Source organism: Acanthisitta chloris, unplaced genomic scaffold, assembly GCF_000695815.1.
Source record: "Acanthisitta chloris isolate BGI_N310 unplaced genomic scaffold, ASM69581v1 scaffold7180, whole genome shotgun sequence".
Taxonomy (NCBI): domain Eukaryota; kingdom Metazoa; phylum Chordata; class Aves; order Passeriformes; family Acanthisittidae; genus Acanthisitta; species Acanthisitta chloris.
Window position 1 is genome coordinate 61,850 of NW_008652170.1, and position 26,266 is coordinate 88,115.

The 26,266-nt window shown below is 48.7% G+C and overlaps 1 protein-coding gene across 1 annotated transcript; it reads right to left on the bottom strand.

Moving 5' to 3' along the window:
• Nucleotides 1-859: 859 nt before the first annotated feature.
• On the bottom strand, nt 860-26,266 carry RYK (receptor-like tyrosine kinase; the record flags this gene model as incomplete). The annotated part of the gene is made up of 14 exons (XM_009076229.1): nt 860-1,326; nt 2,214-2,350; nt 4,240-4,399; nt 6,255-6,364; nt 7,639-7,771; nt 8,840-8,909; nt 17,193-17,279; nt 17,624-17,749; nt 18,765-18,865; nt 20,808-20,952; nt 21,595-21,651; nt 22,681-22,815; nt 23,963-24,062; nt 26,145-26,266. Coding segments are annotated over 14 exons (1,595 nt in total), but the record flags the coding sequence as incomplete, so codon positions are not given.

A 26,266-nucleotide genomic window follows, 5' to 3' on the forward strand; every position in this document is an offset into this window, starting at 1 on the left:
CTCATGGAAATTATCCCTCTTCTGCAAATCACTTTGTTATACAGGGAAAATGAAACTCCTGAGGCTGAATGCAGCACAGGCTTCCCTGCAAAACCATGTTGAGTCCTCCCCTAAGGAATGCTCAACTCCAACCAGGCTGGGGTGGGAGGGATCTTTGGGTTAGAGGAGGCAGCAGGACAGGACCTGAAGCCTCAGAGCCCAGTGCTGCAGAGAGAGAGGCAGGTAACCCACCCTGCCTTCATGCCAGCTCCAGCCCAACCACCAGGACCAACCTGCAGGGTGAGGGACCAAGCTTTCACGGGAGGTGGAATAGAAAAACATTCTTTACTCTGCAAGTGTCTTTACAAATATATATTTATATATTTAAGCCCATTTCAGGCCATAAAAGCCCATTAAAAAAACAACCAGTACCTTTGTGAACAAGAGAAACTGCAAGGCAGAAGGCTGAGGTGACAGACTCCCACCCCAGGGCTGCTCTGGCACTTCTCTGAAGGCCTCTAGTTAGCACATAAAACCACCTCAAAACTCCCACCAGCCTGAAGGGAGGGGAACCATTCTCCCCACCTTCACCACTCTGTCTGTGAGGTAAACTGGAATCACTGTTCCACTGCCACTTTAGGAAGGAGTTGTTGGATCCTGAAGACCAGCTGTTCCAAAGACCATGCGGGAATGGGATCAGAAGGGAAGATGCTGCCTGTGGATCCAACCACGATGTGCTGTTGTCTCAAAGTAGAAGAAGTTGATACTAAAAAGCTATTCCAGATACATACAAGTACAAACACTAGAGCTGGTCAGAAAGGTTCAGTTTCAACACTTCTTTCCAAGGCAAGGACAATGTTATGTGGATTTTAGTTTCCCCACCAGGTCCATAGACCCTTCCAAAGGAATCACCTGTCTGTTGTCAGAGTGCAACAAGTCCATCCAAATCTCCCGCTGAAGGTCACTAGCACTACACTTTACAAATCCTGATGGCAAACCAAAAGGCCTTGATTTAACTTAGCAAAAGTGAGATCTAGAAAATACTCAACACCAAGAGGTCTTAAAAAAAAACAAACTTGAGACTACTAAGGCATTCTAAGGCACAGTGTGTGGGAAGAAGTGCTCTCTCCCTTTGGTGCTGCTTTATACACATCATGTGTGTCAGTCCCAGGGGTGCAGGGAGCCGCAGAGGCCAGGCCTTGTCCCAGGCAGGGAACTCCCCTCCTGCTGCAGGGTCAGACGTAGGCTCCCAGCGCGGCGTGGAATTCAGTGAGGCATTGCACCAGCTGCTGAAACTTGGGTCTTTCTTCAGGATCTAGGGCCCAGCAGCAGGCCATCACAGCAAACCTGCAGCACAGACACAAGGGAGGACAGGAGAACATCAGCCAGGTGACCACAGGCCACACCTGAACAGCAAACCCAACGACTGCCACTGGAAATCCTGCTGAGCAACAGACAAGGAGCCCTGGGACTTCTGATCTACAATGCTGAGCAACTCCCTTAGAGGATGGACACCTGGAACGGGCAGTACCTGGGCTGGGGGTTGGTTTAGGGCACAAGCCTGAAGCAATCCAGGAGGAAGCAATGCAGAGTTTACTGGAAATTGCCCAACTGTTGTGAAAACAAAATCCTGGAATGGTTAGGGTTGGAAGGGCTTTAATAATGCTCATCCAGTGCCACTCCCTGCCATGGGCAGGGACACCTTCCACTAGATCTGGTTACTCCCAGCCCTGTCCCTGGAACACTCCCAGGGATGGAGCAGCCACAGCTGCTCTGGGCAACCTGTGCCAGTGCCTCAGCACCCTCCCAGGGAGGAATCCCTTCCCAATATCCCATCTAGCCCTGCCCTCTGGCACTGGGAAGCCATTCCCTGTGTCCTGTCCCTCCATCCCTTGTCCCAAGTCCCTCTGCAGCTCTCTTGGTGCCCTTTTAGGCATTGGAAGTGGCTCTAAGAACTCCCTGGAGCTTCTCTTCTCTAGGTGAACACCCCCAGCTCTCCCAGCCTGGCTCCAGAGCAGAGCTGCTCCAGCCCTTGGAGCATCTCTGTGACCTCCTCTGGGCTTGCTCCAGCAGCTCCATGGCCTTTTTCTGCTGAAGGCCCCAGATGTGGGGCAGCAGTGCACACAAGGAGTACACCCAGCAGAGTTTGCCTGACAAGCAGGGGGAGGCAAAGCCAAGCCTGGCTCAGCCCAGTGGTCCCAAAGCAGTTTCTCCTGTCCCAGAGCAGCACTCACAGTTCGTCGGGGCAGTTGATGGGCTGAGCTATCCGGTAACCATCTTTCAGGTACGCAGCCATCTCGAATGGGTCGATGTCCACGTACGGTGTCTGTCCCAGCGTCATCAGCTCCCACAGGGTCACCCCAAAGGCCCACTGCAAAGGAACAGAAACATCATAACAGGCTCCTTCAGACACTGCACAGTGCAGCAGAAGGGTAGATCTGCCTGAGCGTAGGAAGCTCTGCAGAGAGACCTGGACTGACTTGATCAGTGGGCTGAGGACAACTGCAGGAGGGTCACTAAGGCCTAGTGCTGGTCCTGCCCTTGGGACACAACCAGCTCAGGTTACACAGGCTGCAAACACAGTTCCCTGAACAGGTGCAGAATTCTGCAAAGCCTCCAGAGACTCTTGGGTGTAAGCAAGAGAAACCCCAGCACTGCCTCGACTCAGGGAATGTCAGGGGCACAGGGTCCCAACAACCTCCAGAAGAAATCAACCCCCTTTGTAGCTGCAGGTAAGGAAATGCTGAGGGACAAGTGGTCACCTAGAACATGATACATAAAGGGAAAGTCAAGCCAAACCCCTCTGAACATACACTATTCCATGTGCAAATGGCACAAAGAGATGCAGAGCTTTGTGTCCAACAGCACAGAACTGAGATCCAGGAGGAATCCTGGTTGTTTTCCTGGCCCTGGCTGAGTGCTGGGGCTGCTGGCAGGGCAGGAACATGTTGTCAGGAAGCTTTCAGGCCAGCAAAGCCATTTGACAGAGAGTCATCCAGCAAGCAAGGCTGGGACAGGCCAAGTGCAGCTCAGCACACACCACCTCAGTATTTGCAGCACATTTCATCACTGATCAGGAGCTCCGTGCAATGGACCCCTAGATCTGTTCCTAGCCAGCACACAAAAACACATTACATCACCGTTCTGTGAAAAGGCTCCAGGTAGATGCAAACTGTTCTCAAGGGCAGACAGTGTTCTCTGCACCAAACTGTCCAGCTGAGAGCTCCACACAACTCAGCTGACACAGACCTGCAGCTGGCACTGTGCACTAGAGGGTGAGTGGCATTTATCCCTATGGCACTATGAACTGCACTGGTTATGTTCCTGAGCTTCCTTCACCCTAACAGAATTCCACACCTCTCTGCCACTGTTCCAAAGCTTTTCTTTCCCAGCCCAGTCCTCACAAACAGCCAATGCTTCTGTGGTCCAGATGTTAACAGAATTTAAAAAAAAATCAACAAGTAGTTGACGCTGTTTAGCACTCTACAGGCAACTTTATTTCCTCTTCTGTCTGAAGGTTTGGGATAGCACAAAGCCCCCCATGTTTTCCAGGGGGCACAGGAGGACCTGAGGAGCAGAGCTGGTTCCTTCCCTCCCTTCCTTCTCTTTCTGGTTGTTTATGTGGCTTGAACACATAAGGGAGAGGAAAAAACAACCAGAACTTCTCTAAAGTTCTCTACACTAGCACCAGTCTGCTGGACTGGGCAGGATGCAGCCAAGGGCAGCCAGGGACAGGGTGAGGTTGTGGCAATGCTGCTCTCATCTGTCAGAGGTCACCTCAGCCCAGGGAGGCTCCAGATAACTGGATCAAAGGCACAGATGGGATCCAGGGAACCACAGGCAGGTGGTCTGACATCAGCTCCTACTAATCTTAGGTGAAGGGGCTCCAGGAAAGCTGCAGAGGGACTCTTGGTTAGGATCTGCAGTGACAGGACAAGGAGTAACAGGGAAATTGAGAGAGAGAAATTTAGGTTATGTCTTAGGCAGAAGTTTTCCCTGTGAGGGTGGAGAAACACTGGCCCAGGTTGCCCAGGGAGGCTGTGGCTGCCCCAACCCTGGCAGTGTTTACAGCCAGGTTAGATGGGCCTCAGAGGTCTAGTGGCAGATGTCCTTGCCCACAGCAGAAGGGTGGGATGAGATGAGCTCTAAGGTCCTTCCACAACCCAAACCCTCCTGCAGTTCTGGGATTCTCCACTGGCTGAAAAAAAAGGGAAAAACGCCAACAAAATACAGGAGGGGGGAAAAAAAACCCAAACTTACCACATCACTAGCACTGGAAAACTCATTGTTGACCAGGCTCTCGAGGGCCATCCAGCGCACTGGCCTGTTCTCATTGTCCCCCAGGCAGTGGTAGTCCATGGGGAAGAGGTCCCGAGCCAGCGCGTTGTCCGTGATCTTCACCTGCAGGGCATCGTCGATGCTGGGCAGAGAGAACAGGCACTCAGCCACCCTGGCAGCACAGCCTGACAGCAGGGATCAATGCCCAACCTGCAGCTCCAGGCTCAGGACTGAGCTGGGGAATGCCAGAGCCTCTTTGCAGGCAAAGGCACTCTACTGCATCAGGACACACTCACCCTGTGATGAGCAAATATTATCCTAGCACCTATTGATTCTTGGCTAACAGATAAACACTGGAGAAATCAGCAGCTTGATTAAACAAGATCAAACACTGACAAGTGCAAAAAAATACAGTTCAAGCAAACAAACAGGTCCCTTAAAGGAGACCTGCTGCCCTGGTGATCTCCTGTCAGAGCAAGGAAACACCCTGGAGCTCCAGGACCTCCGTGGCAATAATGAGGCAGAGACTCTAGTTTGATCTTGAAGCCACCATAGTTTTTTGTGTGTCTCCAATCAAGAAGTCTGGTGAGATATTGTTTATTCCCCTCAACAAGAGATGCCTGTCAGGATTAGGATACAAAGGGAAACTTACTTTTAATCAAGTAAAGATGACTCAAAACAGCACAGAGAGCTTGGTCCCTCTGGGATGGAACTCCTACTCTTTGAGCTCAAGAAGTGTGTACTAAAGTTCAGTGTTCCCATAGCAGCTGACCTCAGAGCAGGGGTAAGATGTTGGCTCATGACAAAAACACAGCAGTAACACTGGCTTGGGGAGGGATTGTGACACAGTGTGCTTGTTGTCTTCTCATCTTGTCCCTCACCTCTTTATTTTGATGAGAAAAATTAAATGCAAGTGCTCAATTTCTGTCTTTCCCACTTCACTCTCTCACACACCTTCTCACTTATCCCATATCTCTGTGCACTTTCAGGCCAGCTCATTATCCTCCCAACATACAGCCTAGGATATTTCCATATCTAATCACTGCTACGAGTTCAGAGAAATTCCTGAAAGACCTGTCTATAAACAAAGACAATCTAGAGGGCAATTTCCCAGAGAGCTCTGACTTGTGTAATCCCTATGTCCTCTCTAGCTGGGCCATGGGCACATGAGAGCAAAAGCTGCCAAGCACACTGCAATCCTGGCTCCCTTCCCAAAGTTAGGACCCAGGTTTGACACACTTCGTACCAACTCCTCCTGGACTTTGGCCACACAGGAATAGGTAACAAAGTGGAGGCAGGTGGAATGAAGCCCTTCAAGGGACCCTGGCTACTGCCACCCTCTTTGTCTTTTCAAACCAAAGGCTCCAGGGGATGTCCCTGGAGCACTCACTGTCTCCTGTGCCACCTCTTCTTCCTCAACATGGTTCCCAGAGAGGGGAAGTAATAGGAACCCTAGACTCTCCCAGGAACTCCATCAGCCCAAGAACAGATGGAAAGTGAGCAGAGTTGGTGCTCACTGAGTGATTTAGTGTACAGGAAGCCACTGAACACCTCCATCTCTACATTTTGAGGGTGTGTTCCAGGCAGAAGATTGTCTCAAACTCTACTCTGCCATTCCCACCACTCCAAAGCACATTCCTATCTCCTCATCATTTGCCAGCCAAGAAATCTACCAACCTAACCAAACCACTAACCCATTTTTCAGGGGGAAAAAAATGAAGAATCACAACATCATAGAAAAATCTCTCTATTGACAAAGTCTCCAGTTTATAACAGAGCAGAAGGGAAGCTTGAACATTTTTCAAGCCCTTGAAAAAGCGACAGACCAAACCTAGCAGAGGAGTATTCGTGGTGAGGATGTTCTGCTCCCTGGAGCAGAAGCACTGACAAAACCAAACCAGTCCCCCCCAAACTGGGGAACACAGCCAGTGATGTATTCTGCAGCAGAGATGGGGTTGGCTGAAGAGAGCTGCAGCCCCTGGGGTGACAGTACTTACACACAGTTCCTAGCAGCCAGATCTTTGTGAATGACCTCCCTCCTGGCCAGGTAGCTCATTCCACAGGCAATCTGGATAGCCATGTGTACCAGGTCCTGTTGGGAAATTGCCTGCAAGACCACACAACAGCAATCACTGCAAGGCCAGTGCCTCTGTGGCCTTGGCTTTGTTGTCCCCCAGTGCTTCCTCCCCTCCTGTGCCTGATGCTTTCCACCAGCTACAGCCACCAACACCTCAGGAAGGCTTATTATTCTGAGCTTGCACTCCGTTGTTTGACATACCAAGGGCAAATGTTCCCAATTTCCAACTGCCTCACTTTTTGTCACTACTTTTCCTTTGATTAGTGCGGATCATAAGCCAAAATGAAGAGTTTCTCCCTTCTCACCACACTTCTTCCACTCTGGCTCCCTGGAAATCAGCTCACTTCCAGGCACAGTTTTTGGTGCTCTCTACTGCTGCAAACCACCACCAAAGGCTGGTGCTCCACTCCTTTCTAAACTTCACACTTGTAAGTAATGATTATTCTTTATTCCCTGGCTTCCCTGTTCCATTTCTCTGGTGTTTCAGGAGCTCAGTGTGTGGGACACACTGAAGGTGGGAGACTGGGGTTAAAACATACCAGATACTACATTAAACAAAAATAAACTGCCTAGTGTTAAATTTGGTACATAACAGGGACAAATGCTGACCTTGGAATTTCTTCTTGTGCTTGACTTAGTCTCAAGAAGCCAAACCAAGGTGAGGTTGAAGAAAAGACAAGTAATGCTAACAAGAGAGGTGGTTTTACTACACAGATACATCCAGCAGGAAACACTTATTCAGACTGTTAAAAACAAGCTAAATATCTTCTCATCTAGGGATATTCTCTTCCAGAAAATAAATGCCACAGGTTCCATGGAAAGGCAGTAAAGTTCTGAAGCTAAAAAGCACCCACAGCAGGAAACACATCTGAGATCCCTTCCTTTAGTAGCTAGAGCTGAACAAACGCAGTTGGTTTGCTTACTACAGCAGCACTTCCAGAGGGGGACAGAAGTGCTTTATGTTTGCTGCAAAATAATGAACAGCTACAGGAATGAAAGGGAAAAATCTTTTAGCTCGACCAACATTAAAAGCTGCAAATCTGCAAGCTCTCCAGACAGGATTTGAAATCCACAATCACATACTATTTTCTCTCAGCTCCTGCCCTGCTCAGAGGTCACTCAGCTCCATACCCAGTGAGCAACAGGGACAAACACAGCCAGGAAGGTTTGCCCTTGCTGGGGAAGCTCCTGGGCAGCTCTCCCACACTCACACCGAGCAGGAGGGTGCCACAGCTGCTCCTCTGAAGGCACATACACAGCTGCCAAGGCTGGATGGGCACCAAGTCCCAGATTCCCAAGGGTACCTGAGGGTTGTTGGCCTCTACCAGCTTGCACTGGCGCAGGAAGAGTTTCAGGTTCCCCCAGTTCATGTATGGCAGCAGCACCATCGGCTTCTCTCCCTCTTCTATACAGACATGAGTGATGGGCAGCAGATTCCTGGAAAAGTGAGAGAAATTCCTCATTTCATGAACCTGAAATTTGACCCAAATCTAAACACAGGAACTGAAAGGAATTCAGCACTGAGGAACAGCATTTCAGCATTCATCAGGTTGGATCAAGCCCTGAGCAACCTGCTCTGGTGGGAGGTGTCCCTTTGGGACTGAGCCACCTCTGACCTCCACTCCAACCCCTTCACACTCTCTCATTCTAGAATGGATTGCAAAGCACAATGTGCCCAAATAACTTAAGCCCAAAACATTTATTTCTCTTACTAAATGAGATATTTGCTCCTTTCTCATCAGGAGGAACCACCCCTCCACATGTTTTTTCCTAGGTCCAAAAGGGCTGAGATAAATTGCTGTGAATCCTCTGTTAAAGGCAAGGCCTTAATTGTTACTATAAGGCTGGGAGAGCTGGGGGTGTTCACCTAGAGAAGAGAAGCTCCAGGGAGTTCTTAGAGCCACTTCCAATGCCTAAAAGGGCACCAAGAGAGCTGCAGAGGGACTTGGGACAAGGGATGGAGGGACAGGACACAGGGAATGGCTTCCCACTGCCAGACCAGAGGGCTAGATGGGAGATTGGGAAGGGACTCCCTGGGAGGGTGCTGAGGCACTGGCACAGGCTGCCCAGAGCACCTGTGGCTGCTCCATCCCTGGGAGTGTTCCAGGCCAGGTTGGACAGGGCTTGGAGTAACCTGGGCTGGCAGGAGGTATCCCTAGAAGGAGACAATCTTTCAGGTCTTTCCAACCCAAACCACTGTGGGATTCTCTGAACACACTGCTCTGAAGACTCCCTGGGAGGGTGCTGAGGCACTGGCACAGGCTGCCCAGAGCACCTGTGGCTGCTCCATCCCTGGGAGTGTTCCAGGCCAGGTTGGACAGGGCTTGGAGTAACCTGGGCTGGCAGGAGGTATCCCTAGAAGGAGACAATCTTTCAGGTCTTTCCAACCCAAACCACTGTGGGATTCTCTGAACACACTGCTCTGAAAGTGATGTTCCCTCTCCCCCCAGGGAGCTGCCAGCACAGCATTTTCAGCTGCCAGGGACAGTTTGCTGCCTGACTCACCTGTGATGAAGTCCTCTGAGCTTACAGCTTTCTGTCAGCATCATGGTCACCTGCACCTCCGAGGCCTGATCTGAGGGGGGAAAGGAAACCACAGATACAACTCTGGAGTCAAACCAACACATTCATTAGAACTCAGTTCAGATTTGCAAGTCACTTGAGGTCACTTGAGCACAAACAAAACTTGTTTGCCTTTTTTAAAATGGAATTTCCAAAAAGCCCCAGAGGAGCAAGCCAAGCTCTGAGGCACATTGCTGCTGCTCCAAGAGGGTGAAGCCCAGAAAGAAACCACACTGCAGGTGCTGACAGACTATTTTTTGCCACTTCCTGACAGCTTCTGGGCAGGCACTGCCTGCACTGAGCAGTGTGGGTCACATCCTGCACAGAGGCTGGAGCTGCTGGAAGCAAAGGAATATGCCATGTGCTTCCCAAAGAGAGATGTGCCCAGAGGACACTGGTTTGCTGCTAAATTACCAGTGCAGGTGTCTGCAGTCAACTTCCACCCTCATGGAGACCATTTATTTCTAGGTTTACTTATTTCCCTGCTCAACATACTTGACTGTTTGTAACCTTAGAGCTGTTTGCCGAATTCAAGCTCTCCAAGCCAGCACACAAGAAAGGGAGGAAAGAGAGTCCTGGGTGTGAGGTTAAGCTGATTAACTTGCTCAAACACTCCTTTTGCCCCTATGCTCACTCAACTGGTTTGCTTTTAATTATAAGAGCCACCAAGTAATAATTGGAAGCTTCAAATCTGAGATGATTTCCGAGTGGATAGAAAATCCACAGAACCAGTTCAGCTGGTTTGGACAATGTACCTAGTCATCCCTGGAGGTGACTCTGTGAGGGAGAACACTCTGGGGCCTTTCCCTTTCCAGCAGGTCACTGGGATGTTTGGTTGTTTTCTTGCCATGTTGTAGGGGCTCAGCAGCCAAGAAGATGATTGACTCCCAGACGAGTATATATCTGGAAATCCAGCCCTTATCTGGTGACACAGCCCCAGCAGCTGCATTGTCTTTGCTTATCAATATTATTTCCTTGTTTTCTGCAGGGAAAAAAGACTTACCCAAAACCAACAAATTCAACAGGCTCAGGACAAACAATAGCAGTACAAGGCTAAGTCTCCCCTAGCTGAGCCTGTGCCAGGTTGGCACCACCACACAGTTTGATTACTGGGGGTTTGTACTAGACAAAATTCCAACCACAATCTAAATCATCACTTCTTTGAGTGATTCTAGGCAAAAAGGGGGGAGATAGCATCAAAACTGCTGTTGCAGCACTGCCCATTGCAGTCAGACTTCATTTGAAGGCATTTACACTTTGATTTTCTTCAGCTACACAAGAAGAAGCTCATCTAAACAAACTCTGTCACTATATATTGTCTAAGGAGAGACTGGACATGGCACTCAGTGCCATGGTGGTGCTGGGTCACAGGTTGGACTTCATGATCTCAGAGGCCTTTTCCAACCTCACTGATTGTGTGACTTGGAGCACCTGACAGACAGGTCCCCACAGATGAGGCTGAGGTGATTTTGGCAGTGACCCATCTTGTTGCAGAGGACCTGGTGAATCCAATCATATCAAGAACCCTGAAATCCAGAAACCCACAACACTTCTGGCTTTGCTAGGAAAAACACAGTCCCAGTGGTATCCATGCCCCAGCAATCCCAACTTGGGGAGATGTTTTCACCAGGACACACCAAGATGAATCCCACAGATTTCACCTTCCTGCCTGGGCCAACATGGAATCCTGGATCAAAACCATCTATCAGATTTGAGTATGACATGTCAGCACACTCATGTGGGCATTAACCCCTCAGAAAGGACTGTGCAGCTACACAAAGCAGAGCTGGGAAGGATCCTGTCAGGCATGGAATGCTCAGGGGCTCTGTGGTTCCCTTGGTCCATCCTGGATCTGGGAAGGTGTGTGACAGGAACGTAAGAGGGAGGAGTGGGGGGAAAGCCTCCCACAGAGCCAGAAACCTCCTAAATCAGAACAGCTACTTAAAGACACAACTGAGGAGGTCACAATCTCCTGTATATCAAGTTTGGGTTGAGCAAACAGCCCTGAGTTGAAGGGGAACACTCCAGGGCAAGGCACCAACCAAGAGCTTGTGGCACAGCTTCGAAGCCCTGGAGAAAGCTAAGCTTCTCTCTGACATATCACCGTTTGTGACTCAGCACTGGTCTCTGCTCAGGAATTGGTGCAGCTGCAGCTGGACGAGCATGAGATGCAGCCAGGGCAGAGCACCCATGGAGCATCACCTGTCCTCACAGGGCTGTCTCACATCAGCCACACAGGTTGCAAAGCAGAGACTTGGCCTGAGTTCAGAGGAAGATTTAACACCCAGGAGTAACTCTAGATGTTCAATTTGGACCAAAAAAGGTCCAGCTTTTACAAGGTGATAAAAACCAAGCCTGTTTGAGATGGCTCACACTGCACTGCAGAGAGCAAAGTGCTTTCAGAGCCCTGTTTCACCCGTTCTGTGCCAAAAGCCTGGCTGGGGAAGCCTCTCCAGAGGGCCAGTGCAAGAGCTAGGCAGGATGTCAAGCAGTTTTGCTCAGGCTGCAGGTTTCTCTCATGATATCACAGTGTCTGCATGCAGCCAGGCACAGTGGGGCTCCTGGCACTGCTGTTTCTCTAGAGGAGGCTGATCTCTGCACAGAGTCCTGGAGAGTGTGGGGGATCTGCTGGGGCCCCTCCTGGCTCAACGGGGCAAGAAGCACTTCTCTGGTTTTTACCAACTTCTCCCAACCCTGTTGCAAAAATGCAGTTTGAAATCTTTGCTCACCATCACTTGTCATCCTCACAGCAATCACTGACACAGGGGAAAAGAGCTCAGGGAGGGTTTGTGATGACAGTGAGATTGAAGGAGCTTGCTCTCTCCAGGATCAGGCTCTCAGCAGGGAAAGTTACTCCTTACCCCCAGTGACTCCTCAAGGATGAGAAGCAGCAATGCCTTGGATGCTGCAGTGGGTAACTGACTGCCTGGTGCTTTCAAGAGTCACTTTACAAGTCAGACCTCCCAGAACCTCAAAACAGCAAAGCACAGCACCCACAGGATCACAGAATCATTTAGGGTGGAAAAGACCTCTAAGATAATTGAGTCCAATCATTCCCTCAGCACAGCCAAGGCCACTAAATCATGTCCCCAAGTGCCACATCCACTTGGCCGTTAAACCCCTGCAGGGATGGTGACTCCAGCCCTGCCCTGGGCAGCTGTGCCAGGGCTGGACAGCCCTTCCAGGGAATATATATTCCCTAATAGCCAACCTAAGCTTGCTCTGCTGCAACTTGAGGCTGTTTCCTTTTGTCCTGTCACCCAGATAACAGGCTGAGACTCATCTCACTGCACCCTCCTGTCAGCATTACAGCTTAAACGCTTCATGTAGCAGCCACTGAAATCTGTTTCTGCAGAACCTTAAAATCCATGTAATCACAGGTTCCAGAGCCCTTTCACAACCAGGAACAGCACATCCTCTGAGCACTCCTCCAGAAGCAGCTCTGCAAACACTCCAGCCAGGAACTCCAAGGCTTCTGACAAACACATTTATTTAAAAGGATGTTTTACCTTCAGCTTTTCTCATCTTTGGACCATTTGTCAGGGCTTGTTCCCAGGCAAACTTCCTCCTGTCTCATACTGCAAGCCAATCCTGCCCAGCATCACAGCCCATTTTCCACGTGGCTGCCACTTTTCACAGGCTTCTGCTGCCCTTATTATCTCCCAGCCTCGAGCACTGTGCCAAACCCCCTGTGACCAAGTCCATGAGCTGAGGCTACTGCAGGGTGAAAGGCAAGACAGGCAGGCAATGTCCATAGGAATTCAGAGGGCAGGACTACAACAGCTCCAGGTGAGAAATGCTCCCAGTACCAACACATCCTTGTTAATTACTGCTGCTTCTGCAGAGCAATTCATTAGGCAGAACTGCTCCCAAAGCAGAATGCAACCCCAGTTCAAAGAGAATTACATGCCTGAGTGTTGCTTTAACCCTTCTACATGAGTCTTTGGAAGAAACTCAATGCTCAGAGACTCTTCCATGACCATTACATCTGCAATGCTGCTGGCAAGACCTTGGCACAACTTCCCTTCACTGGGAGGATGTTGTGCTCAAGGAAGGCAAGTAGCCACGAGCCAACCTGCTTTTGCAAAGGCATAAGGGAAAGCACAGGCACTAAGTATTCCTGCTTTAAAACTTCCAGAGCCCCTCAGAGTGAGACAGGGACAAGTGGCCCTGGAAGGCAGGAGCACATCCAAGGATTCCTGCCTGCCACAGATGCGAGGAAAGGACACTTTGGTCCTGTTTGCAGCCCTACTGCATGTCCCAGAGGTGCTAAGGGAACAGCAGAACTTCCACACATCAATGTCTCAGTGCTTTACCTGTGCATCCTAGGGAATTCCATGCTCCTGTAAGTCAAGACACACCCAAATGACAACACGAGGAGGTGACAGCACAGGACACTCTGCTTAACCTTGCTCATGTTTCACAGTATCACATCTGTCAAGATGACTGGACCAAAACTCCAAGCTGTGTAAGGCTGGTAAAACACTGAGGTTGAAGAGTTGCCCTTTGGCATATACTGACTTTATTCTCAGTGCTTTCCATGGGTGGTTTGTTTTCAAACACTCCTTCCCTGTGCATCAGAAGAATGGTAAGTGGTTAGCCCATGGAATGGGAGCAGGCAGGCTATCTGCAGCAGCACGAGGGGTTTTGTTTCCCAGCAGTGTACCTTGGCCAGAAGAGCCCAAGTGAGTCAGGGCTCACGGCTCCCCTCGCTGCCTGTGTTCCTGGAACAGCACAATTCCATTTGTTCTGCTCACCACTTTCTCCTTCCCAGGAAAAGCTCAGTGAAACAATGTGTTCTTTCAACCTGTGTGTTTTCCTCCTCTCCTGCCATCAGATGACTTCAAAGATTCCCAAGAAAGGCAGAAGAGATCTGTTAATCACTGGCAAGAGATGCACTGCCAGCTTGGAGCACAACATGCCAACCAGGATACTTCCCAAAGGGACTGGAAACCTCCCATTGGAAGGTGAAGCATTCCAACCTCATAACACAATTCTGCTGTAGAGCAAGAAACACGAAGGAAGAAAGCAAACACCAGCTAAGGCTCCCATCTTCTAACAAAGAACTTATTGAAGTTGTGTTGATCCATGGGTTCCAAAATCCCAAATATAGTAGATAACATATCCTTGTTCTTCTTGGCAATGAGAGACACAGCCTTAATCTTCAGGAATGTCTATTTAAAGAAAGAACCAAGGCAAATTTTCCATAGAAAAGTCTAAATATCCAAGTAATTAAAACTTTTATGATGAGGATGAGCAAAGTGACACAGTGAAACTGCAAAGGAACAGAGTAGCCAATGTGGAGGGCCTGGAGATGGTCTGGACATGGGACACCTTTTGCCCAGGGCTTGGGATCCCAAAGTTCTTAGAGCTTCCAGCAAGCTACCAACTGAAATCCATGTCCCTTGAAGCTCTCTCCCTTGGCACAGAGCAGGGCACACAAAGGAAGGCTCAGGATCCAGGCACACTCCAAATGTCAGCAAGACAAAACAGGATGAATTAATGCACTTCATGAACCTGCAGGCAGAAACTTCCTCACCACCAGGGCATGTCACAACCTTCTCCCTGCAGTGCACTACACTTAGGCAGAAGAAAGACCTTTTCTAAGGGATCTGAGTAAACAGTCGGGGCTGAATCCTCCTTCAGACTGTCTTCAGCAAAGATCTGTGGTGAGATTGCAAGAGAAGTGTCTCCAGCTTTTCAGCCCTATCCAATTATGACCTACAGACCAATTAAGCACCAAATTGGTTGCAAACTGCTTGAAAAACTTACTGAATGGTTCAGCTCAAACACTCCAAAAATACTCTGGGGGGAGGAGAACTCATGGAACCATGCAAAGCAAGCACACTCCAATCTATCTGTCCCTGCACTGGTGGGGCTTTAGTAGGCTCCAACCTGCTCTTGGAGAATCTGACCCAACAGGTCAACCCCAGCCCAAGAAAACAGGGAATACAATATATTCCTGGAAACTCTCTGGATAGCCTCTTCCACTTCAAGAGCTTCTCAGGACAGAGAGATCCAGGCTTTCTTGGGTTTTAGGCATTACTGATTCCTTTAGCAGTGGATCAGGAGGGACAACAAGGGCTAAGTTCAGAGGCATCAAGACTTGCTGGCATCACTGAGCTCTTCTGGTTCAGAGCAATGCTCAGCATCTTACTGGAGGGCTGGAAAACATCAGGGAAGGAAAAGAGGGAAGGGCTGCTGCAGTTACTGCCATAACCAGTCAGCTATCTGTGCTTTTGGATCCATTGGGGAAAAGAATCAACCCCAGGGAGAGATAAGAAGATAGGCAAGAGGCAAACTGACAAGGCAAACACTCCCCTCAGAGCAGGAAACACTCACAGATGGAACTGTTGCCTGATGAGCACAGCAGCCACAACATCCACCTTCCCTGGGCTATGAACGGAGACAACTGACAGCACATTCCCCTCTGTACACACCCTCCACCCCTCAAAAGGTGATGGATCCTGTAGGGCAGTGACACAGAGACTTTTGATGATGGCCTGAAATGATAGGACAAGGGCAACAGATTTGGACTGAGAGGGGAGATGCACACAGGACTGCCCCAACCCTGGATGAATTCCAGGCCAGGCTGGACATGGCTTGGAGCAACCTGGGCTGGTGGAAGGTGTCCCTGCCCATGGCAGGGGGTGAGACTGGATGAGCTTTATGGCCCTTCTAAGCCAAACCATATGGGGATTCTACTGGAAATTTCAGGTTTAAAGCAAAAACTCCCATGATGCCAGGGAAGTAATGGCTTCAGCTTATCAAGCTCTAATCCTGCTGAGGACACAGATGTTTCTCCTGTCTAGAAGGTTATTCATCACAGCACCTGCTGACAGAACTCCAGCTCACACTCTTCCAAGACCTGAACCACCCCACACCTCTCCCCATTAATTTCTGACATCTGGGGAACCACTGGGCTTGATTTTATGGATTTCAGAGTGCAGCTCTGAGGAAAACAAGACAGTTCAGGAGCAGCTCCTACTTTCTAGAAGGGATAACAACTACACACACAAAGCCTTTCTTCCTTGTCTTTTCCATGACCCTCAGGCTCCTTCCTTGCCTTCAGCAAAGACATACTTAAGTCAGTTTAATAGTTCTCATATCCATCAGGTTTTTATGACCCTGTTTGTGCCAGAATAGCAGTGTGTGTGGCCACAGAATGAACAAGATCAAGGAGAAACTCTGGCTAGGAGATAATTTTGCAGGTTTTTTTTGGGGTTTTTTTGTGCCAAGCAGATCAAATTCCCAACTTATTCCCTTGTCCCAGCTGCATACACAGCTCTCACAGCCAGGGGAGGGAAATGAAGCTGCTTACTATGGGCACTGCATGTGAGCTGCTGTGAGAAGAGGGATGCTGAGAGCTATTTTCCTAGCAACCTTCTGCTGCCCAAACCAGACAAGTACCAGCTAAATCTCCTCTCAACTTGTTCCATGTAGATCCTTTTGAAAGCTGCAAAGTTCCCTACAGACAGTGAGTCTGAGTGACAGGAAGAAGTTTTCCCTGTGAGAGTGATGAGACACTGGCCCAGGTTGCCCAGGGAGGCTGTGGCTGCCCCAACCCTGGCAGTGTTCACAGCCAGGTTGGATGAGCCTTGAGCAACCTGCTCTGGTGGGAGGTGTCCCTGCCCAGGGCAGGGGTTAGGGCTGGGTGATCTCTAAGCTCCATTCCAACCCCTTACCATCTCAAGATCTGGTGAGTACCATCACTCTAGGATCCATGTAATGAGGGATACGTGTAGGGTGTATGGAACATATACATTGGATACGTGTAACATGGTTGTCACCTATGCTTACCTTGCTGTTTCTTAGGTCAACCCAGCACCATTGCAATCACTCCAACAACCCCAATTCTTGAACACAGATGCTCTACTGGTATCAGTTCACCTCTAAATGCTCATGCTTTGGGAGCAAAGCTTAAAGAGTTCAGAGCCTGTGTCCTCTCTTTGCTACAGCCACACAGGTAGAACAGCTTTTTAAGTTGTGTTTCATGTGGGTTTCTCAGCAGTTTTCAGGACACAAAGCTGTGGGTGGGAAGAGCAGTAACAATCTAATTTTTACTTAGGAGAATAATAAACACAAGTATTCAAGGGCAGTAACTGGAGGCACTGGTGAAGAACACACATTTTTCTTCCATATAAGTTTGTTGCTCTCTCTGGCTGAAGGCAGCACCCAAAGTGCTTGTGAAGCAGCACCATTTGCATGTTGTGGGGAGGAGGAGGTTGTTCAGGGCAGGTTTGCCCCTCTCAGCCTGCAGACCTGGGCACAAACCCTCTCCTTTCTGCACACATACCTTTCACAGTTTTGACAAAGACTTGTTTCTCCTTGCTGGGATCTTTCTCTTCTATTAGAATTCCATGGAAAATGCGCCCAAAGGTGCCTGGGAAGAGAACACACAATTAGAGCAGTGACAGGGTAACGGTTAGACTTGGTGATCTGAGACGTCTCCTCCAACCTTGATGGTTCTATGACCAGGTTATTAGGACAGAAGTTGAATGATTTCCTGAGCACACACAGTTGCTCCCACCCTAATGAAGTCTGGAGAGTGCTATCCCCACACCCCAAATGCAAACACCAGTCAGCATTCCTCTCCTCCACCAAAGCTCTGAAGACCAGAAACGCCTTCAGGGATTAATTTCTGAGAACTCCAGCCACAAAAAGATAAATATTTCACATATATACACATCATGTTGTAACAATTAAGTGTCTGAGTGCTGTAAATACCTTCTTGGAGCACATCTTTAAGGGTTATCCTCTCTCTGGAGATGGCTATGTCCTTCACTTTAGCTTTAGCTTCCATGAGAGTGACACTTTTCAGATCATTCTTCTCTATCCGTAATGTTGGATAACCTGAGGAGCCAACAGAGCCAAACAAGCCAACATAAACACCCTTTTAGTGAGCACACAGCACATAGCTTCACCTCAGCACCACCTGCAGGCAAACACATGGGGAGCAGCTTGTTCCTCAACATATCATGGATTATCTGAAAGAGATTCTGGACTGAAGCACCCAAGAACACAGGAGAAGTTAGTGAATAGCAGCAACAGGAAAAGAGATCCCCAGAAACTCTTCAAGCCTCATTATTAACCCCAAGAAAAGGAAACTCCTTCTGTCCTGAGGGTAATTAGCCCCACACTGCACTGCCCTGAGGAGGAGGAAATAAAGAGCATGGTCAGAGTGGTGGAACACTTGGAGCAGGGAAGGTGCCTTACCCCAGCAGGACATAATCAAAGTACCAGCGCCCTCTTCTGGCACTTCCAGACATCTGGAGACACCCACAGACGGGAGAGGATGGAATATTTTGTACAAGTTCATGGATTACTCTTGGACATTTCCATGTGACTGAAAGCTAAGTGCTAACAACTGTGGAATGACCAACAATGTCCTTCTTATTTCCCACAGCCAACCTTCTTCCTTCTGAGCTTCATTCTCTCCAGTGCTGCTGGGGGTGGCCCAAACCAGGTCAGAGACACTGTGAAGCAAGGACTGAGCACAGTGGTCATCATACTCCCCCTGGGCTGGGTCCTCTGCCCTGTCAGGAGCTCCCAGGGGCAGATCCCAATTAACCAGACAGTGGCACTGGGAAGGCCAAACCAAAAACCCAAGGTGGACAGGACATAAGAGCCCAACATGAGCTGGGAAAAGACACTGAGGGACTGAGTGTGTCCAGGAAAGGGAACAGAGCTCGGAAAGGGCTGGAGCACAAGGAGCAGCTGAGAGAGCTGGAGGGGGCCCAGCCTGGAGATAAGGAGGCTCAGGGGGAACTTCTGCTTTCCGCAACTCCCTGACTCGTCTTGTACTTGCTAGGAAAATCAGTGTGACCCAGCTGTGGCCAGGAGGGTCTGTGATTAGATGAACACTTACTGGTTACTGGTGTGGCATTGTTTGGGGTGTCAGCTCGCAGGTACTGGGTCGTCTGGGTGGAAGGCTGGGACAGCCCTTGGGAGCTGCTGCTGTCACTGATGCTGTTTGAAAACACAAAGGGACATCACTGCTGATCACTATAACACAGGCAAAACTAACCTAGGGAAGTTAAAGCAGAAGCTCTTCCAGGCTAGACTTTGAAAGAATGGAGACTTTGAAGTCTCTCGCACATTCAAATGGGTTTCAGGTAACTCAAACACCTCAGCACTTCTGTTCTTAGACTGGGAACAGCTTCCTCATGCTGGAGTTGCAGAAGAGTTGTTGTAGCTGCAATGGCCAAGGACAGGTGGAGAGGCCAAGGCAGGACCTGTCAGAGCTCAGGTGGCAAGGCCAGAAGCAGCTTTCCTGACGTCCCTCCCAAACACACACACAAACATCCTCCCCTTTTATCCAACTGAAAAGCTTCTCCTCTTCTGCTGACTGTATGGGAGAGCAAAGAGGAGACTAGGTTTGGATACAGCCTCTGCCTTGCCAACTAATCACCACTGCATTTGTTTCCTGGGCTGCTGCTGAGCACTGCCCAGGCAGTGCCAGCCACCACTGGGGGATTTTCAGACACACTTGGTGATGCCCTCAAGGCATCTGATCACCTGCAAACCACAGAGCACTAACATCAGATGAACTTTTAGCTTGTATCTCCTCACAAATCCAGATGGAAGGAAACTGAATGACACTGCTAGGCTAGACAGCCTCAAGGACTCCCAGATGACACTACTTACACACTATAAATGTGATTTTTTTGCCTCTCTGAACTAAGCAAGCTGCACATCCTTCAACACCTCCACTGCTTAAAACCTCTCAGCAGACAACGAGGCACAAAGGATTGAGGAAAGCTGCTAAGCCATTTGCTTAGAATCAAGCCCTGAGTGCTCCCTGCAGTGCCACCCCAAACCCATGGGCTGAGGGACAGCAGGGAGGAGCTCTGAAAGGAGCAGATCAATGGCTAAAGAGGCAGATGGAAAGATAAAGCTACTCCCAAAGGCTGCAGCACAGCAGCAGCTCAAGATAGCCTTTCCCCAAGGGTGATCACCCACAGGCCTGACTGTTTTCCAAAGGATCCAGTTTCCAACTGGCTGTTCCTGAACAGCTGCACCTGATGCAGCCAGTTCACACAGCCTCAGTCCACCTGCTGCTCTAGCCTCCCTCCCACCTTCATGTGGAATCCTCGCTCCATTGCCCTTGGGGTCATGTTACAAGTCCTCTTCACATCCCTGTGCCATGGTGGTTTTCTTTTTTCTGGACTGGAAATATATTTGAGAGAGGATAACTCTTCCAGCTTTATAACCAAGCAGTTGTAATCCCCAGGTTGTAGCCTAAGGGCAAAGGGAACACTGGAAACTCAATGCAAATAGAAAAAACTGGAATTCAGTCTCCTGTAGATGTCAGCAAAACCCAAATGCTTTCATCGAAGCATGGAGCACAGGATTGAGTGGGAAGGGAACTTAAAGCTCATCCTGTTCCACCTCTGCCATGGGCAGAGACACCTCCCACCAGCCCAGGTTGCTCCAAGCCTCATCCAGTCTGGCCTGGAACACTCCCAGGGATGGAGCAGCCACAGCTGCTCTGGGCAAACTGTGCCAGTGCCTCAGCACCCTCCCAGGGAGGAATCCCTTCCCAATATCCCATCTAGCCCAGCCCTCTGGCAGTGGAAAGCCATTCCCTGTGTCCTGTCCATCCATCCCTTGTCCCAAGTCCCTCTGCAGCTCTCTTGGAGCTCCTTTAGGCACTGAAGTGGCTGTACAGACTCCCTGGAGCTTCTCTTTTCCAGGCTGAACACCCCCAGCTCCCAGTCTGTCTTCAGTGTGCCCAGGGATCCAACAAATTCCCCTTCAAGCCTGACAATCCCTGTGGATCTGATTCTGCGCAAACTTCCCCACAAGGCATGGAAATTGCAAGCTACTAGAGTGCTCCTTTTAAGGCCAAACTCCCACAAATGTTAGCAAATAAGTGCCAAAAGCACACCTGGAAAGCTGCAATCCATACCTGTCATCCAGCTCTATCCTTTTCATGCTGTGCAGGTGCAGGACAGCCAGGATTATTGCCACCAGGAATATGACAGCACAGCACACTCCCACACTGATGTAGAACACCCGGGTAGAGGTGGTGGGAGCTGTGTTTACAGGGTCAACTGCAAAGGAAAGGTGGAAGGTCCTGAGCACTTCTCAAACAGAGAAACACAACCAAATACCCCACAAATCCCACAAGCAAAGCCAGTTTGTTAGTATGTCACAGGAACACAGGCAGAGGGGCTGGAAGCAGGGAGAAGCAGCAGCCCCAAACTGAGATTAGTCCTCCTAGAGAACCACTGGGTGGGAAAAGGAACACTGAGCAATGACTCTGCTGCTTTCCAGCAGCACTTGAACACAACATTTCCATGCTGAGTACTCTGGAGAGTGAGCACAGACAGCTGATGGTGTTTCCAGTTAGAAGGGAGAAAAAACTACCTCATTCTATTCATTCATCGTAGAGGTTAAACCAGACAGGTCTTAGAGCCAAGCAAACAGATCAGAGTCATGGACAGAAACCAGAGCCCTTGAGATGTGAGACAGATTGTTAGGAGACTTGGAATAGGTTCCCCCCCGCCTTCACCAGCATAAATAATGAGTTATTTAGGCAACCCCAAAACACTTGGCATAGCACAGTGGAGGGTTTGTTACACTACTCCCTGGAGTGCTTTTCCCTTTCCATAGGGAAAGCTGTGGAATCAAAGAACATCCCGAGTTCTTCGTTTTTTCCACCCAAAGTCAGCTGCACACTCAGGATTACTTACAGAGAGCCTTGCTGCTGTTTTTGTCAGCTGCTGGAGATTTGACTTCAGGTTCAAGCTCTAAACAGGTGAGAGAAAACCATGAAGTTCAGTGAACATTTCTCATGGCCCTTTCCAGGGAGACAAACACAGAGCTGCTGTTCCCAGGAGCTGAGCTGACTCAAGGGTCAGTTATCCCTAGATTCTCACTTAAATACCCAACCACACTCAGGATATGGTTTGGGGGCTCCAGCAGTGACAAGTTAAGGGTTGGACTTGATGATCTGAGAGGTCTCTTCCAACCCTGATGGTTCTATGATTCCATGAAATCTCCCTCTAGAAAGCCTATTCCTGTCCTCAAAGGCCCCAAGTGAGCTGACCAGAGCCAGGAGGAGCATGTAAAGAGGGAGGTGACCATGCCAAATGCTGCCTGAGAACAGGATCCCACAGCCATTTTGAAGGAGGTAGTGACAGTTCTTGGGATTCTCCAAAAGAACTTTCTTCTTGTGCCTATGAAAACCATTCTAGGAAGCAGCAATAGGAGACAGGAATGATCTACGAAGAAATGATGTTTGCAGGTTTCCAAGTGGAAACACAGAACAGCTGATCTGGGATTTATCAAGTCTGGATAATGTACCGAGTTCATTTTGTACTCCAGCTCTGACACACTGACACCACCTTTTTTACCTTGGCTAAACAGCCAATTTTATCACAGTTTAAAAACTAAGTGGATTCTCTTGGTAATTGTTAGAACAATCTGAATCCTTAGAGTGATGCAGTTTTGAGGAAACTCCTTTTTCCTTCCAAACACAGAGAAAATTCTTGGTGTTGTACATAAAAGAGGTAGGTCCTAGAATCTTCAAAGTTGGAGGAAACCTCTAAGATCATCAAGGTCAAGTCAGTCCAGCAGAACTCTTGAGGATTTATCACTCAGCAGCTTCTGCTTTTACCCAAAGTCCTCATCTACCTGTGAAAGCCAAAACTGTACCTGGTTTCTCCCCATCCTCCCCCCACACACTGACTGCTACTCCCACCTGGATCACATCTCATCCCACTCCCTTTTCCAACCACCACTAAACCCTCCAAAGGATTTGCAAGTGAATCTCTTACTCTTGTAACACATTTTCCTTCGTTTGAAGTTGAGAACTGTGATGTTTTTGGAAGAATTTATTGTTAAGTTGAGCTGCATCAGGATCGTGACATCGGAGTCGAGTCTGCCAGTGCAGGAGAGCTCCACACGGAACACTGCAAACACAACCAAAGCATTAGGAGAGAGAACACCCAACATGCTGAGTGGATTATAATCCACATTGGAAAGGAACCTGCCATTAGAAATGCTATCGCAGCTTTCATGTCTCAGCACTTCGACTGTTAGACCTGAAATTCATTTATGCCAACTATGTTAAACTTCCCCAGATTACCAAAACTGAGTTTGTGCTGAAGTGACCAGGACTCACTCAGCAGCTCTAGAGCTGGACAGCTGCCCCAGGAGAACCCTGTCAGCCCACAGTACTCAGCTATCCTCCTTGCTTTCTCCAGTGCTCTGAAGGTTCCATTGGGGACAACCCTGACATATTTGGGGCTGTAAATCTGACTGGAATCAAAGCTTAAACTCATAGGCCATTTTTGATTTTCTAGCCTCTATCCCAGTGGGATTTGTGCCAGCAGAGGTGGCACAAGCCTAAGGCCTCAGTGCTGCTCTCACTAGGAAGTTGGGTTGGGACTAGATGATCTGTAAGGCTCATTCCAACCCTTAAATTCCATGATTCTGTAAGTGGTTCTCAACCAAAACCTCATTCTCTTCTCTCTATACACATAGATATATCTTCTCTTGCCCTTTAAGTACCTAAGGGAGCAGGAGACACTGAGGACACACACCTGAACACACAAATGATGAGCACCTGCAGATTTCTGAAACATGCAAGAGTTACTAGCAGCAATTCCATGGAGGAACTAGTTTACATTCCGAACAGTTTGCTCAGTTTGAACCTTTACTTATTCATTCTTAAAACCATTCATTTTTCTCAGTTTTAACACCTTGAATGGCTTAACAAAACCTAGGAATGTCACCTCCCTAGGCTGGAGGAATGACAAGGCTTGGATTGTAAAATGATCCCTGCTGAAAGAGAGCAGCAACCTCTGTGTGTGCACATACACAAACACATCACATTTCCAAGGGAATCTTCATCCTTCACTAAAGGAGGATAAACACTCCTCTCAGATTAGAGGTCTCAAGCTCTAACACCTTTTTAACAATGCCAGAAGAGCTGCAGAAGGCCTGGAAACATGTTGAACAGAGATAAATGACACCCTGACACGTCAGTATACATGTTTGGGAACCAACCACAGTCCCAGCAGCAGCAGCAGGACAGGCTGGGGAGGAGGAGTTCACCTGAGACAGTGCGAGGAACTTCTCCTTGCAGGGAAATGTTGGCCTGGGGCAGAGCCATAGCCACAGGATCATGGACCTGAAATCCCAGTTTATACTCAACCTGCAACAACAGAGAGAGAAAACACATCAGAAATGTCACTAGTACAAAGAAAAGCAACATATCTTTTCCTCAATCTTCTGGGAGTTCAATCTGTGCCTCATTTCCCAAGAGGGTTTAGGTGTCCACAGGCCAAGTCCTTATGGGAAGTTTAGGTATCAGCCAAAATAGAATCTGCTCTTTAAATCACTCTAGAAAATTCAGGGCAGAATTTATAGTGCTGTATTAAATAAAACCAACCACAAACCTCACTTGTTGATACTTTGAAACTGACTTGTTCCAAAGGCAGTTTGGTCAAGCCATAGGAATTCCAGAAATTCCCTCTCCTCTGGTCAGTTTGACAAACAAAACTGCTTAGAAATAGTTTAGTCAACTGTAGTTAAGATTTTGTTTCCACTTGAGCAGCTGATTCTGCAAACATTCATTCCAAAAAAAGTGCAGGACCTACTGGAAGTCATAAGCTCCCATTGGAAATTCAGCCTAACCCTTCACAGGGTTAGGAATGGATTTGTTTGACTTGGCCCAATAGTTTATTTTTTCTCCCGTCTAAAACGTAAGATGGTTCATTTATGATATCCATTTCTTTCTAAGTCAGGATGCCAAGGATAGAGACACAACTTAGTTCCTGAGCTCCCACCAACTGCATTACATCCATCTCACTGAGCTAGAATGGAAGGGATGGGAGTACTTGGATGGGAGCACCAGGATGGGAGCATAGCCTCAAACACTCCTACTCTGAACTCACAGCCAGGCCCAAAGAAGCTCAGGGCAGGGACAGTGATGCAGCTCATGGCTGAAGCTGTAACAAGGAAACTCTTATTCAAATTGCACCTTCCCCACAAGGACAAGCTGAGGGAGTTGAGGCTGTTCAGCCTGGAGAAGAGAAGGTTGTGTGGACACCTCAGAGCAACCTGCAGGAGCTGAAGGGGCTCCAGGGAAGCTGCAGAGGGACTCTTAGTCAGGAGCTGCAGTGACAGGACAAGGGGCAATGGGTTCAAATTGAAGGAGGGGAAATTTAGGCTAGATCTTAGGCAGAAGTTTTTGCTGTGAGGGTGGTGAGACATTGGCCCAGGTTGCCCAGGGAGGCTGTGGCTGCCCCAACCCTGGCAGTGTTCACAGCCAGGTTGGATGAGCCTTGAGCAACCTGCTCTGGTGGGAGGTGTCCCTGTCCAGGGCAGGGGGTTGGGGCTGGATGATCTCTAAGCTCCATTCCAACCCCTTAACACCCTGTGACTCTATGAAATGGAAGTGGCTGAGCTGTCCCCTGTGCAGTGGAACACTCCCAGGTGGCAGGGCTGCCTGGCACTCTGCCCAGCACCACTGCAAGTCAAAATGCACTTCCCTTAAGTTGCACCTTCGAGGGAATAAAAGTGACATGAGGAATCTTCAGGAACTGCACTCAGGGAGTTGTTTAATGTTCCTGTTCCTACTGTAGCCTTTTCTGCTTAAGGGCAGAAGAACAACCAGCACTTAAGTTTAAAGAAAAACCCCATGAACATCTGGCAGAGACTAAACAGATCATTTCATACACAAAAATAAATTGTTAAGTAACTGGAAATGCTTCAAAATGTAAGAGCAAACAGCCTTTGTGACAGCTGCTGCTGCATGCTCCAGCCACAGTGATTAAGTGAAATAAAACCCCTTTGCATTTAATCAGGGCTTGGTAATGGCACACTAGATGCTGCTTTTATAGGTTCGCCTTGTCTCCAAGCACGTTTCTTGAAATCTCCACAACAATTGCTCTCTATATATGACTTCCAGAGGCTCCAGTGCATGGCTGCCCCTTTCTGAGTGTCCAGTGCACCACAGGAGAGATTCCACAGCCAGTAGCTTGTATATATACACACGTGCCTTGCCAGGAGCAAGAATAAAACACTTGAAAAGAAGTGCTAAAACTTTCTAAAATAAGAAAGGAACAGCCTGGATGTATATCAGCCTGATTTACTGCCTGCAAACATCAGTAACTATTTTGCATCTACCATATGCTGACCTTTGCAAAGAAAAAAACCCACATAAATGGCACTGGTGGGTGTTCACTAGCAGCACAGCCCATGTCTGAGGCAAAGGCAAGTCCTTCCTGCTCACCTTGGATTTGGCATGCCAGGTGAAGTGCAGGTTGTTGGTCTCGCTGGGTATTAGGAGATTGAAGGACAAGGCATAGTGATTAACCACATCATTCCTCACATAGGACAACTCTGCATCGAGAC